Source organism: Melospiza georgiana, chromosome Z, assembly GCF_028018845.1.
Source record: "Melospiza georgiana isolate bMelGeo1 chromosome Z, bMelGeo1.pri, whole genome shotgun sequence".
In the NCBI taxonomy this organism is placed as follows: Eukaryota; Metazoa; Chordata; class Aves; order Passeriformes; family Passerellidae; genus Melospiza; species Melospiza georgiana.
The window spans coordinates 40837597-40851975 of NC_080465.1; the positions used below are offsets into that span (position 1 = coordinate 40837597).

At 44.8% G+C, this 14379-nt stretch overlaps 1 protein-coding gene across 1 annotated transcript; it reads left to right on the forward strand.

The window, feature by feature from the left end:
• The first annotated feature begins 569 nt into the window (after window positions 1–569).
• Window positions 570–13750, forward strand: TMEM171 (transmembrane protein 171). The gene is made up of 4 exons (XM_058044489.1): window positions 570–656; window positions 2901–3594; window positions 4662–4803; window positions 11334–13750. Exons 2-4 carry the CDS (start codon window positions 3210–3212, stop codon window positions 11560–11562), a joined length of 756 nt encoding a protein of 251 aa, XP_057900472.1. The 5' UTR covers window positions 570–656; window positions 2901–3209; the 3' UTR covers window positions 11563–13750.
• The last annotated feature ends 629 nt before the right edge of the window (window positions 13751–14379 follow it).

A 14379-nucleotide genomic window follows, 5' to 3' on the forward strand; every position in this document is an offset into this window, starting at 1 on the left:
GCTAAAGTGGCTCACCACTGAAGCAGATCTGTCATATCTAGGCTCAGCCTGTCTCTAGCTTGCCTAACAAGTGCCCAAGTGTGTGGAGTAAGGCAGATGTTGTTAAGGCACTACTACAGGCTCCTGAAGCAGAGCCTGGTTCTAGCCAAGGCTGCGGGTTCTATCCATGTATGGCCCATTCACTGGAGAGGTGCACCCGAGGATTCTTACGGGTCCCTTTCAACTCAGAATATTCTGTGATTCTGTGAAATGGGAAACGCGGCACCAGCACCGTGAAGGGAGCTGCTTGCCTGCCTCACCTCGAAGCCGCGGCTATTTCAGGGGCGCACTTGACTTTGGCCACGTAAACCCGACTCCAGAGCTGCGTGCCACAGCCGTGCCCTGCGAGCTGCACCGACACCGACACGGACACCGACACTGCGGGCGCTCTCCGAGCCGGGCAGCACGCAGCCGCCCCGGGCCGGGCCTGGCCGGGCCGCCGGGAGCCGCGGGCCTCGGCCGGGCGGGGCGCCGGGCACGGTGGGGGCGGTGCTGCCGCGCCCGCCCTCCCCGGGGCGGCTCGGCTGGGCCTGGCCCGGCCCTGTCCTGCGCCGCCGGCCGCAGGTGCGTAAATACCGGCGCCTGCCGCGCTGCTCTGTCCTTCGCTCCGCTGCGAGGTAAGGGCCGGGCGCCGGGAGCCCTTCGCCGAACGCGCTTTCTCTACCGCGGGTCCCTGCGGCTGTGCTGCCATGGCGGGGCGGGAGGGAGGCAGGCAGGGAGAGAGAGAACGGGCGGCCCTGGGCCGGTCCCGCGGGATCGGGAGCACCCCGGGCGGGCGGCTCGTCCTCCGGCCGCCGCCGCGGGCGGGCGGGATCGCGGCGCGTCTTCGCGCGGCCGTCGCCATTCCGTGTTTTCAGTGTTACCGGTGTGTGTGTGAGAATTATCCGGGGTGTGAGTGTCCTGTCTTCTCTCTGGAGAGCCCACCGCTCCCCACACTGCTTCCCCTCTGCGGCTTCAGCCATCCCTGAGGGAGGATGGAATATCTCTGAAGGGCTCTGCAGTTATTCTGGCGTGCAGTACTCCGGTGGCTGATGCTGGCGTGCAGCTGGGACGGCACAGGTGAGGAGGTTCAGGTGCTCCTCCATCACGGAGAGGTGATGGAGAGGTTGCCCTGCATCGCGCCTCTCTCTGACAGAATGCATGGCAGCTTTTGGGGCATAGCTCATCTTCCTGAAGATCTTACTGTGACTAAGATTAAGTGAGTTATAATAGACTCTGCCTGATGGGCTGGTGCATGAGGAGGGGTGTGCCATGGAATGCTGCTTTTCCTAAATGGAGTAGAGCTTAATTGCTTGTCCGTTAAATTGTCTGGCTTAATGCCCTAGGCTAGCCTCAGGAAACTGGGACAGGATGGCTTTAGGTAGCTTTTGGAGCCCTGCATCTCCCTGATGGTCTCCATAGACTTCCTATGGTCAAAGATCTGTAAATCTTTTTGTCTTTTGTCTTTTGCTGCTTTGAGCTATATCAGCCCCTGGGATAGACCTTCCTGTGAATATCCAGAAACTGGTCTGTGATGTGTTACCTGTTTGAAAAATATCAGCTCTGTTTTTAACAGTATCTGTCTGCTTTCTGCCTGTCTGTCATTGTCCTCCCCTTATCAGCAGTCATCAGCAACTGCTGATGAAGGGAAGAGGGCAGTGTCAGAACACTGCAGCCTAAGCTTAGTGCCTAAGTACTTCCTACACTTGGTAGGGAAGAGCTTCCTACACTTGGTAGGGAAGAGCTTTCTTGTGGTCCATGAGACTTGTTATTTTCCATAGTCTGAACTTCTCCTGCATTTCAGGTTGGCCTTTGATGGATGCTAGCCAAGATTCCCACGGTGGCTAGTCACCATCTGGTGGCTAGTGTCCCTCTGGCTCCATAGTGTGTCAAAGTAGCAGAAATTTCCTTGAAAGTAACAGCGGAGTTTGGTGGGTTTTTGTACTAGAGCCCACTGACTGGAACGCTGTCTTAACTTTCAGTCAGGCTTCCCTTGCCCCAGTAAATCCACATCCAGCTGATTGGGTATCCATGTGACTATATGGGCTTTTATTGGCCTCAAAACTGTTTTCTTCTATTTTGCTGCTGAATCTAGAGTCTTGTGGGCTCAGAAGTCTTCTGGGAGTCACCTTCATTAATTTATTTTAAAGATCTTTTGAGCAAAGACAAAGTTCTCAGAAGTAGGGGGAGTTGAAGGGAAATGTAGGAGCACTATGCTTACCAACTCTTAACTGTGAAATCCGTGAGACTTGAACTGGTCTTTAGAATGTTTTTTGTTTTGTTATTTCAGAACGGAGCCAAAAATCATCTCAGTATTTGCTTTTGCAGTAGTGTAGGACAGGAAGCTCATTTAAAGAGAGAAGCAGAAAGGCCTTTACTGCCTGTGGAAAGAGAAGAAATATTTATATGCTCTGAGAAAGTATGTAATAGAAGATTTACTTGGTTAAAAAGTCCAGTAGTAATTGTTCATTTGAATTAACATAGTATCTCTCACAAGCTGTCACTTTCTGCAGTTCAGCACAAAAATTTTCTGTAGCTTTCTCTTTTTACAGGGAAAGCTAACTTGTCCTTGTTCAAATATTCAACCTTTCAAAGTAAGGTCCTATTAATCATAAGACTATTTCTCTAAAGAAACAATTTAGCTGTGCAATAGCAGTTACAAGATGTTTAAGTTGAATTGTAAAGCAAGTTCTGTTTTTCCATTGGCATTTAACAGCAAACTTGAGTAGGCCCTGTAATCCATAGTGGAGGTACTGCAAAACAGAAATTACAGGAGCATACGCAATAAAGGCTGAGTAGCAAATTTGAAAGTAAGAAATATAATGTAGTTAATCTTGCTGGGTTGTTTTCTTCTTTCAGTTTGTTTATTTTCATGTTCACAGATCTGCTGTAGTTTGCTGCCATTTATTTCTAACAACTCATCTGCTTGAAGAGATTCCGTTGTAATGTATCCAGTGGCTGTTCCTGCGCCAGGAGGTGAAGGAAGTAATGGACAACACGGGAAACTTATTTTTTTCCTTTTTGTTTTTGGAGCTGTGTTGCTCTGTGCTGGATTCCTTCTTTAAGTCTTTGTTCTCCAGTCATGTCCATCTGGAAGCTTCAGACACTGTAATGAGGTCCTAAAGGCTGCTGGGCCAGGGCTGCCTATAACTGGACTGGTTTGTGTTGTACTGGCACGATCAAGGGCCAGGATGTATATAAGTCAAAGACAATTGCAGAATGAGCAGATGTGCAGCCTTGTTTTTTGTCATGGGAACTGTCAGTTTGCCCAGTTTCTCATATTTGGATTCCTGTTTTTAACTAGTGGAATGTTAATTAGCATCATGGGCATTTGGGTTCCTGGTTGCAGCCCTGGCTGGCATATGATACAGCTCAACCACACTGGCACTTCTGACACAGACCTCCAGGGCTGTGGATTCCTGCCACTTCAAATCTTGGGACCTTTGATTGTGCTGATTGGGTTGTCTTTCTTTGTGATAGCTCATGTTAAAAAGAAGCAAAACTTATATCTCAACCAAGAATCCTGTGAAAGTGAACAACATCCTCACGGTCCTGAATCTTTTCAGGTTACATTAGGTGAGTAAAAAACTGAGTTGGAACTTTACACTGAGAATTAGGTGGGGGTTTTTTTCCACTAATAATTTATGGCTAGATATTACTTATTTATTATTATTGCTTACTTAGTATGAGCTCTCAGCATGTCAGTTCTGCCATGTCAGGATAGACAAAATAGAATAATGTTACTTTGTCTCATATGCTTTCTGTATGGTCAGTTCAGTTACCTTTCTCAAAAAGGCAGAAAATTTCTCTTTGGCATAAAAAGTAAGGTCTGACTGTGTAAAGCAACATAACCTGACACAAATGAGAACCCAAATTCTCTTCTCAAACTGTGTAATTGACACTGCAGATCAGACTTCTGTGACTATATTTAAGATCTATTTTAGCCTTCAACTCTGGCCCCTTAAACAGAAGATTCTGATTCGTAACCAATGTCCTGTATTTTTTAAGTTGTGGCCACATCCTCAGTCAGTAAGAGATATAATCATGAGTTTAAACTCTTAATTGAAGAGTGGAAATTTTTTTGCTGTAAAATATATTGATGTAGCGAACTGTGTATCAATAGTTGTGGTTAGCATGCCTTGAGCTACAAGTAACTTAGTAAGGAAACGGTCACAGCACACAAAATCAGTTCTCAGAGCCATTAATGTCTTCTGTTACAGCATTGCCGTACTTATGGAGAAATTTAGAATTACTTATTTTATTTTTGGGAGGGAAACAAAATACTTTCCAATCCTTAAAATGTTTCAATGATAACTGTGTGCTTTGCACTTTGGCTTCTTGTAGACAGCCAACCATATTTGTGTTTTTTAGCTAGATAAACACTTCCCCTTGTCAGCTATGTTGTCTAAATTAAATCCTTCAGTTACAAATATGCTGCATCTTTATTTTTACATTTAGAATGTATCTTATTTTGGGATTATTTAGAATGTACCTCCAACCTACTCCAACAGACTAAAATGTATCAATTCTGTATGTGGGATAATTTGTCTTAAAAGCTAGGCAAGTGAAAGTTATAGGATGCTGTTAATATAACCAGAGGTGCTCAGTTCTTCAGAGGTAGTAAATGGTGTTCTTTCCCCTAGGTGATGCTGTGATGGTATTCCCATCCCCACCACCTCCTTATTTTGCTGACCCTGTGTCACCAACTGTGACTCACTGTCTTATGCCGAGTGTTTTGCCTACAAGTGTAGATCCACCACCATACCACTCTCTCTTCCCTGATGGGTAAGACTATTCATCTCTGACTTTAGGAATCTGAGGTATCCAAGAATTCTTTAGGTATCCAAGAATCTGTTCTTATATAACCACTGTGAATTAACTACTAGGCATGACAAAGTTTTCTAGTGCATAACTCAACTTACTTCAGATAATTTACTTGAATTGGCATTTAAATACTGTTGTATACTAGGGGAGCTACAAACTGCAGGGTGTCCTTTATGAGGATTAAATTATTATTATTATGACTGGAAAGAACTTCTGAAGTTCTTAAATCAATGCCCCACAGTAGATTTCTTCCACAGATTGTCCAAGAGGGGATGCCATTGACAGCAGTGTGGTAGTGATGTGATATGCATATTGCCAGATTTTAGGAGCCTCTGTGGAAACAGAGCTGCAAGTATTTTATGACACATACCCACAGACCCTGGGGACATTGCTTTGTCTGCCAATGTGTTCAGTTCTCCCATGTCCCTTATCGCTGCCTTGAGGAAGTGAGGCCTTGGGATGCTGCTTACCTTCTTCCTGCTGTGGCCATGTGTTGAGATTAAGGGATTCCTTGATATCACAGAAGGCTCCAGCATGCAGATGAGGGAGGCTGCAAAGCTAGTTTCATTTAAAGATGTTGTACCTGACCCTTGCAGGCATTCCTTACATATGTGGATTATAACAGAATTGCCTGATATTGACACCACCAGACTCGAGGAACAGGAGCTGCCAACTTATCAAAGAGTTGTCTGTGCCACAGGAACTTGCAGGGTTATTTTTCCCCGCTGGGTTGCCACCACTACGCTGGTAACTTGAGGGTAAAAGATGTCACTGCAAGGGCCACATACTAGAAGTCAGAGCCAGGTGTCACATATCTAGAGTCCCTAACTTATTTTCACGCCATTAATGATTCAGAAATGACTTGAATTAATATCTTTAGAATGGTCTTACATCAGCCTGGGTTTCAGCTGTAAATTATGTGGGACTATCATTTAATGACTTTAATTCACAAGACTGTGTGTGCAACATTGTGTCACTGGAAACTGGGAAATAAACTCTCCGACCAATTTGTTAGGTTACAAAGCCAGCATTAGTTTATTAGCAGTGCTGGAGGCATGGGTAGTTCTCCACACATCATGTTTGCTCAGTAACCTAACAGACCTAGTTATATTCCTGAAACTAATACATTTCCTGAATATATATATTTGGATATGCTTCCAGATCTTCTGATGAATCTTTTCTCTTTGAGAGTGTCTCAAATCAGTCATCAGGTCATAATGTACTTCTCTTACTGTTCTTTGCTCTGACATACAATCCTTTTTCTCAAAACTAAGATATCAGCTACTACATACTAGTCACCATTAACTGGAATAAGACTTACTAGTCAGAGATGTAGGGAAATAACACAAGACCCACAATAGTGTCTGTATTTGTACTAAGCACTGTTTGTATGGGTCAAAACTAAGCATTAACCATGAACATAGGGATAGTACAATTAACATATTAAAAGAATTTTCCAACCAAATTTTACAGAAATATAACTGGTTTGGTAATAGTTGGAAGCACCACCACTGCTCTTGGTGATGAGTGTGGGGAGAGTTGGCAGAGAAGGACTTGGGAATGGTGGTCAACAGCATGAGCCATCAGTGTGCCCAAGTGGTCAAGGCAGCCAATTGCATCCGTATCAACAGTAGTGTGGCCAGTGGGACCAGGGCATCTAAATCCTCTGTTCAAGGGCAGGGGGACAGTTTGCTTGTTCCTGGCAAACTGTGGGATGGGAGGCAAAGATTAGAAGAACAAGATGCTTGCAGTGGTCCTTTGCTTCTGAATCTGGAGTGTGCTGGCCACACTGAAGCATGCTTGCAGTCTTCCGCAGTTGAGGCAAGGGCTTCTAAGGTAACAAAAGCCAGGAGGAAAACACTGAGAGCTGTCTCAAAGGAACTAAGGGATGTTCCTCTAGGAAGTCAACATGGCCAGCATCTCAGCTAAAGTGCCTTTACACCAATGCACACAGTATGGGCAGCAAACTGAAGCAACTGTAAACCACCATGCTGCTGGAAGACTATGACTTTGTTGTCATTCCTGAAACTTTGGGGGATGAATCCTGTTTCTGGAGTGTGACTTTTAATAGCTGCAAGGCTGTTCAGAAGAGAGAGGAAAAGAAGTAGAGGGATTGCTCTTTACAGCAAGAGGTGGATTGAATGTGAAGAGCTGTCCCTGAAGAATACTCATGAGCAGGTAGAAAGCTGTGGGTAGGAGTCAGAGACTGAGGCAGCAAAGGGAGCCTTTGGCTGGGCTCTGCTACAGCCACCTGACCAAGGGGAGCCCATGGACCACACCTTCCTGCTCCAGCACGGGAGGCCTTGTGCCCGAGGGTGGTGGCCTGCAGGGGAACTCAGCCACCCCAGCAGCTGTTGGGAAAGTAGCTTGGAGGGCTGTGGCAATCCAGGAGACTCCTGGAATGCGTGGAGGACACCTTCCTGGGGCAGGTGACAGCCAGAGGGAATGTGGTACGGGATCTGTTGGTCACCAGTGCAAGTGAGCTAACTGGACACCAGGACTGGAGGCAGCCTGGGCTGCAGGGATCACGCGCTGGTGGAGTGTGCAGCCCTGAAGGATAGGGCTTGGCTAAGGAGTAAAAGTTCAGCTCCTGAACTTTAGGAAAGCAGACTTCCAGGCCTTTGGGAACCTAGTCAGTGGGATCCCCTGACAGACTGCCCTTAGGAACAAGGGAGTAGAAAAGAGCTGGCAGATCTTTCAGGAACTCTTGCACACAGCATGAGAGCTGGCAATCCTCAGGAGCAAGAAATCAGCCAAGGGGGGCAAGAGACCGGCATGGCTCAGTAGGAATTTGCTGGTCAAAGTTAAGGGAAACAAACCAGGACAGGTGACCTAGGAAGAGTTTAGAGATGAAGCACAGCTGTGTAGGGAGGCCATGAGAAAGGCCAAGACAACAAAACTGGAACTGAACCTGGCAAGGGACACAAAGAATAATGGGAAAGGCTTCTACAGGTACAGTAACCAGAAAAAGAAGGTCAAAGAAAGGATATCTCCCAATTAAACAATGCTGGAAAAGTGATGAAAGTGGATGAGAAGGCCAATGTACTCAACAACTTTTTTACCTCTGTCTTGAATGGCAACCTCTCCTCCCATTCAGGGGGGAGGATGGACAGCAGGATAGGGACTGAGGGGACAAAGTCTCTCCTACTGTAAGAGAAGATCAGGATCATGGCTATCTGAGGAATTGGAATGTACATAAGTCTGTGGGACCCGATGATCTACATCCCAGAGTCCTGAGGGAATTGTCAGTAGATGTCAGTCATATGTAGTTGCCAAGCCACTCTCCCTGATATTTGAAAAGTCGCTGCAGTCAGGACAAGTCCCAGGTGACTGGAAAAAGGGAAAAAATATTGTACCCACCTTTAAGAAGGGTAGAAAGGAGGAGTACTGAGAAACACTGACCCGCCAGCCCCACCCCTGCCTGGGAATATCACAGAACAGATGCCCCTAGAGCTGTGCACATGCAGGACAGGGAGGTGATTCAGGACAGACAACACAACTGCACCAAGGGCAGATCCTGCCTGATCAAGCCAGTGGCCCTCTACAATGGGGTGATGGCATCAGTGGACAAGAGAAGGTTACAGGTGTCATTTATCTTTATTTTAGTGTAAAGCCTTTGGCACAGTCCCCCACAACATCCTTCTCTCTTGACTGGAGAGAGATGGACTCAGTGGGTGGACTGTTCAGTGGAATTGGTTTGACAGTCACATCCAGAGGCAGGTGGTCAGAGACCCAGTGGACTTCAGTGAGAAGTTGTGTCCCTCAGGGGTCCATAATGGGACTAGTGTTATTAGATATCTTATTAATGACATATACGAATGGATTTGCAAATGACACCAAGCTGAGTGGTGTAGTTGTCAGATTTGAAGTATGGGATGCTATCCAGGGGGACCTGGACAAGACGGAGAGCTAGATCCATGGTGACGTATGTATTTTAACAAGACCAAGTGCAAGGTGCTGCCTGTGGGTCAGAGCAGGCCTGGTACCAGCACAGGCTGGGCATGAACAGATCCCAGCAGCCCTGCCCAGAAGGAATTGGGGGTGCTGGTGGCTGAGAGGCTGGACATGCCCCAGCCACGGGCACTGCCAGCCCAGAGAGCCACACGTGTCCTGGGCTGCATCCAGAGCAGGGTGGGCAGCAGGGCAGGGAGGGGATTCTGCCCCTCTGCTCTGCTCTGCTGAGACCCCACCTGCAGGGCTGCATCAGCTCTGGGGGCACAGCACAGCAAGGACAGGGACCTGCTGGAGGGAGTCCAGAAGAGGTCACCAAGATGACAGAGGTCTGCAGCACTTCTCCTGTGAGGAAAGGCTAGGAGAATCAGGTTTGTTCAGCCTATAAAAGGGAAGGCTTCAGGGTGAACTAATTGCAACCTTCCACTACCTGAAGGGACCCTACAAGAAGGAGAGGGGTGTATTTTTTTTACAAGAGCATATAGTGATGGGACAAGGGGGATTGATTTCAAACTGAAAGAAATTTTACAGCAGATACTAGGAAGAATTTCATTACTGTAACAGTGGTTAGACACTGGAACAAGTTGCCCAGGGAAGTTGTGGATGTCCCATCTCTAGAAGTATTTAATGCCAGATTAGATGGAGTTCTGAGCAACCTGGTCCAGTGAAAGATGTCCCTGCCCAAGGCATGGGAGGTTGGAAATAGATGATCTACAACATCCCTTCTAACCTATAGGCTATTTTGTGATTCTGTGGTTCAGTTTTGGGTCTTTCTTAGTGAGAAAGAGTTCTGGAATATGACAGAAGAAGATCAGCACAGCTGGTGAAGGATCTGAAGCACAAGTCATGTGAGGAGTTGCTGAGGGAGCTGGAGTTTTTCAGTCTGGAGAAAAGGAGGCTTGACCTTATTATTCTCTTCTGTTGCTGGAAAGTGGGTTGTGGCAAGATGGGGATTGGCCTCTTTTGCTAGATAACAAGTGGCTGGACAAGAGGAAATGCCCTTACGATGTGCCAGGAAAGGTTTATCTTAGCTATTAGGAAAGGGGTTTTTTTGCAGAAAGGCTTGTAAAGCATTGGAACAGGCTGCTCAGGAGAAGCGGTGGAGTCACCATCTTGTTGGAACATCATGTGGATGTGGTTTAATGCTAGTGTGGATTTCTTTGTCTTGTGAACATATGTACACAAAGAAGCAGTTTTTTGGGATAGTATCTAGTGGAATGGATAAAACACCTCAGGCTTGGGTACCGAGCCCAGAATGTCTGACCTTGCCCTGTGGGGTTTTCTGATGGAGATGCTCTAGCTGGTGCCCTTCCATGCTTACTAGCATCCTCACAGAGACCTGCTGAGCTGATACCACCTCTGAGTGTGATACTGCCTCAATCCTGCTCTCTGATGGCTCAGCACTTGTTGGCAGCTAGGGCATCTTGACTCATGCAATTTGCTTCCTGAGCACTTTCATGGAAGAGGAGCAATGGCCTCATTGTTCATAACAATGCCATGGTTGAAGATCCCAGATATGGCAGGGGATACACATTTCACATGTTGGTGACTACTGGACAAAGGTGATTTGCCTCTTCAATCCATTGCTCAGTGTTCTGTCAGCAAACACAGTGCTGCAGCCGGTGCTGGATGAGAGCTGTTAGTAAGCTGAGTCATGGTCTCATCCCAGAACTGCTTGCATTTTTCCTGCAATCTGTTGCGTAGCACCTCAGCACTTGTCTTGTACTATTTCCCTCTCCTATGAAAACCCTCACAGACCAGTAACAGCGTTGAAGATGAGGTGACTGTGCTCTGTATTTGTGCTCCTCACTCAGTGTTTATATGGATACAGATGTATGAGCTCTGGAAGTGTATCATGAGGAGCAAGCAGGTCTTCCCTTTCCTTGGCAAGCAGCTGAAGCAATATGCTGAGGGCCAGCTCCAGGGTGAGATGAGCAAAGTACCAAGAACAATGTGGGTTCAACCAATTTTGATACAGTTATGATTGTTAGAGGAGGACAGAGTACTTGGCTGTTCGCCTTGCATGTCACTGGGAACTTTGCAATATGGTCATGTTCAGTCTGCCGTGGATTGCTGGAATTCCTAATAAAAGTTTGATTGCCTTTCATGTGAGGTCTCAAAAGGCTAGGGATGGTGATTTTTTTTTGGATGCAGTTCTGAGACTAGCAACTGTCTTCCATAAAGGAAGGGGACTGTGTATGTGATACACTGCAAAAGGGAAGATACATTAAGAGCTAGGGAACAGAAGATTTAGTAAGATTGTGAAACAGCACGGCCAAAAGCAGCTAATACCCATAAGCCAGGCTGTGACTGGTGATCTGAAAGGTTAGAAGGGAGCTTGTTTTGCCCTTCCCCTCTGAAATTATAGACTTTTCATATGAAGAGTCATAATGTAGCCCATAGAATGAAATCTTAATCCTTATGCAAGTTCTTTGCTTCAGGGGTTTTTAGGAAGTGTGTGCATGTTTATATAAATCAAGTCAAATTTCACTCACTGTAGATAAATGAATTATGCTAACACATAGTTTTGTGTTTTATAGAGCACAGCTTGGTGATGATGAAAGAACAGTTGCTGTTAGAGACTCTGAATCCGTATATACAATTTCTGGAAGCAGCTCACCTTCAGATATTTTACCAATGCCATGCCTTTCTTCTGAACCACCACCAAAATATGAAGAGAAAGCATCAATAACGAATAATGAATATTCACCATCTTCTTCCTTATCTTTTTCATCTGTTTCCTTAGCCACATCTGACACCAGCTTCTAAAGGACTGACAGTTCACTTAATTTTTAATAAAATGTACACAGAGATTTACAATTTTTGAATTTATTTACATTTTGTAATAAAAGCAATAATGTTGTCTGTGTCTAATTTTTCATCAGGAAGAATAAACAATGAACTTGGATTTCAAGAAATACTAGAGAAGCCTGGGCCTCTGCTAAAGTACTCTGAAGGGAGTTCACTGCAAGAACATTAAATTCTCATCTTGTTCTGTTACAGCTTCAGTTTCTATTTATAGCTGTTCTTTTTATAATGAAGCCACTAAGTAGAAACCAACTTTTTTTATTATTTTAATTAAATCTGTTTGGAGCTTCAAAGAAAGAAATAATTTGGAAGTGTTTTTATTTCTATTTTTTCATGACTTGTTTGCAGAGTTATGGCCTTTACAAGTACTCGAGGAGCATTCACATGTAGGGATGTTAAGGTTGCTATGAAGACGCCATGATGCTATGAAGAGCTTCAATGGTTACCTTTTGGTCTGCCTGGTAACAAACACTCCATATTTAGGCTATCTCTGGTCCTTATGTAAGTATAATCCCTCGGAAAATCAGTTTTAGCTGCAGTTAAGAGCCCAAAGGCAGCCCTGAGGATAGATAATAGGCTAACAGTTTAACTGTGGTAACCCCTGGTTTCAGGGGGATTATTCTGTTTTATATCATTATTCATTGATTATACAAGGAGTGCTTATTGTGTGAGAGTGAGTGCCACAAAGCAATGCTATCTTTGAGGTGCAGACATTACTTACCAGCAGATGCGGGAGAGGCAGTTTCATGGAAACCCATGCAACAAATGTTTTTAACTGACATAACACTTGACAGACCCTTCAGAAGTACAACCCTCTTAGCTCTTCCATCCTGCTGCCCCCCTAGGGTAGTAGTAGTGGCCTGCCTTCAGGGTGGAGGTTCTAATGTTATTTTGTGTTTGTTTGCACCTGTTCCCAAACTGAAGGATTAGCTTGTAGTAGGTAAAGATAAGTAGGAAGAACTGAGTTGCTGCTATCTTTGACATCTTACAACTTGCTATGAATGCTGTTTGAGAAAAAGAAATTGGATTCTGTGCTCAGAAAAGTGGCAGGGCTTTGGGCTTGGTTCAGCCTGGTGTATTTGCCAGCATTAAAACTTTTTGTAAGAGTGATCTCTGAAGTGTTCAGCTGAGTCTCTGAACAGCTGTGTGCCTTGGGACCCCAGTTACATCTCCACTTGTCATATACTATGCTGAATTTCAGAGAACTTGAGTGTAACGGGATGCTAGACTATGAATTAAGAACTTAAATTCCCTCCTGTGCCTAGGGAAAGGTGATCACCTTTTTGTCATCTTGCTATGAGCATGCCTCTCACCTGCTGACCGCTTTAGAGAGATGTTCAGGAGCTCCTGCATTTGCCATTTATTTCCAGTTCTGTGTCACTCCCTCAGTTATGCCAGGACAGCTCTTTGTGCAGCCACACAAAAACAAACCAGCCAGTGAGGGAAGTATATTTAGCCAGCAGTAGAGCTGAGGGGCTTATGCATGCAGAGTAATGAGCAAACACGGCACAGAGGGGGATTTAGTATGTAGGAGCTGATTAAACTGGCATGACTCAGCCATTAGAAATGTCTGTATGAAGAAAGGGAATCCACAAACGCCAGTCGGCATTTTGTTCTCTCTTCTCTCAAACATTTTTTACCTAGTGAGTTTTTCAAGGATGTTTGTCCTTATATGCAATCTGCAATACAAGCTATAGTTTGCCATCTTTGTGATTATTTTTTAAGCTTTTGCTCCTGTTGTTTAAACAGTGGGGCCCACTGCCGTGTATGATTCATGCCTACATAGCTTTGCATGTGTCTAAGGAGCCTGTTTCTCTCTCAAATTATCCTTCTATCATATAATAAGAACAGAAGCTGGGATATTTTACTGGAAAAATCCCATGCAACAAAGCCCATGTTAGCTTTATCCTGTTCTTTATCCAGAACACTCATTTTCTGAGAAGGCTAAGTATCAAAACATGTTTTCACAAATCTGGAAATATTTCACCATCTTAAAAAAAATAATCAGTTGCATTTGGTAGTAAAGTGAAAAAGTATCAACCTTTTCTGCTGCCTTCAATTTGTTCAGTCGGTTGTTCCCAAGATGTACCAAAGAGACCAGACAAATCAAGCAGAATATGTTGATTCATCAGAGTTCTCTGTAACAGAAACACAATCTTGTTTTCCTTCAAGGTTATTGTATTTTCTTCATCTACTGCAGAGTCTTCAGTGTGGATAACTTCATTTCTAAAAAAGCAGTCTCTCAGCATCCTGAGAAGGTGTTACCTCTCAAAACAAGGATTGAAAACAGAATTTATCTCTCTGTGATTTTGAGAAGATGCTTAGGAAATAGATCTGTTTACCACTGTATTAGCGTCTTCTATTTTTTACTTAGAAAAATCATTACATGAAAACTCAATGGATGTGCAGGGTGCCCCTCCATGAAGTGCTTAGCACTGAAGTGGTTAACATGGCCAGTGCCACAGTATTTGGCGACTGTGCTGTTGAAAACTGTTGCAGCAAGGTCAGAAAATGTGAGTAAAAGGCTAGCAAGTCTGCCCTCACCACTGAAGGCTACCACTGGGTGAACGGCAGTAGAGGGAGGAATTTTTGATGTGAGGAGTAGGAGTGAAATGTCTGTATTAGAAAGGAAGCAACACCTTGTAAAACTATAAAAGTAGCTTAAAATAATACAGAATAGCATTTTTATTGAGGAAGTGAGATACTTTACTGTCCCACTAATGGTGCTATAACCTCCTTTCTACTCTAAGGTTAGCTTAAATGTTTGACATAGAAATG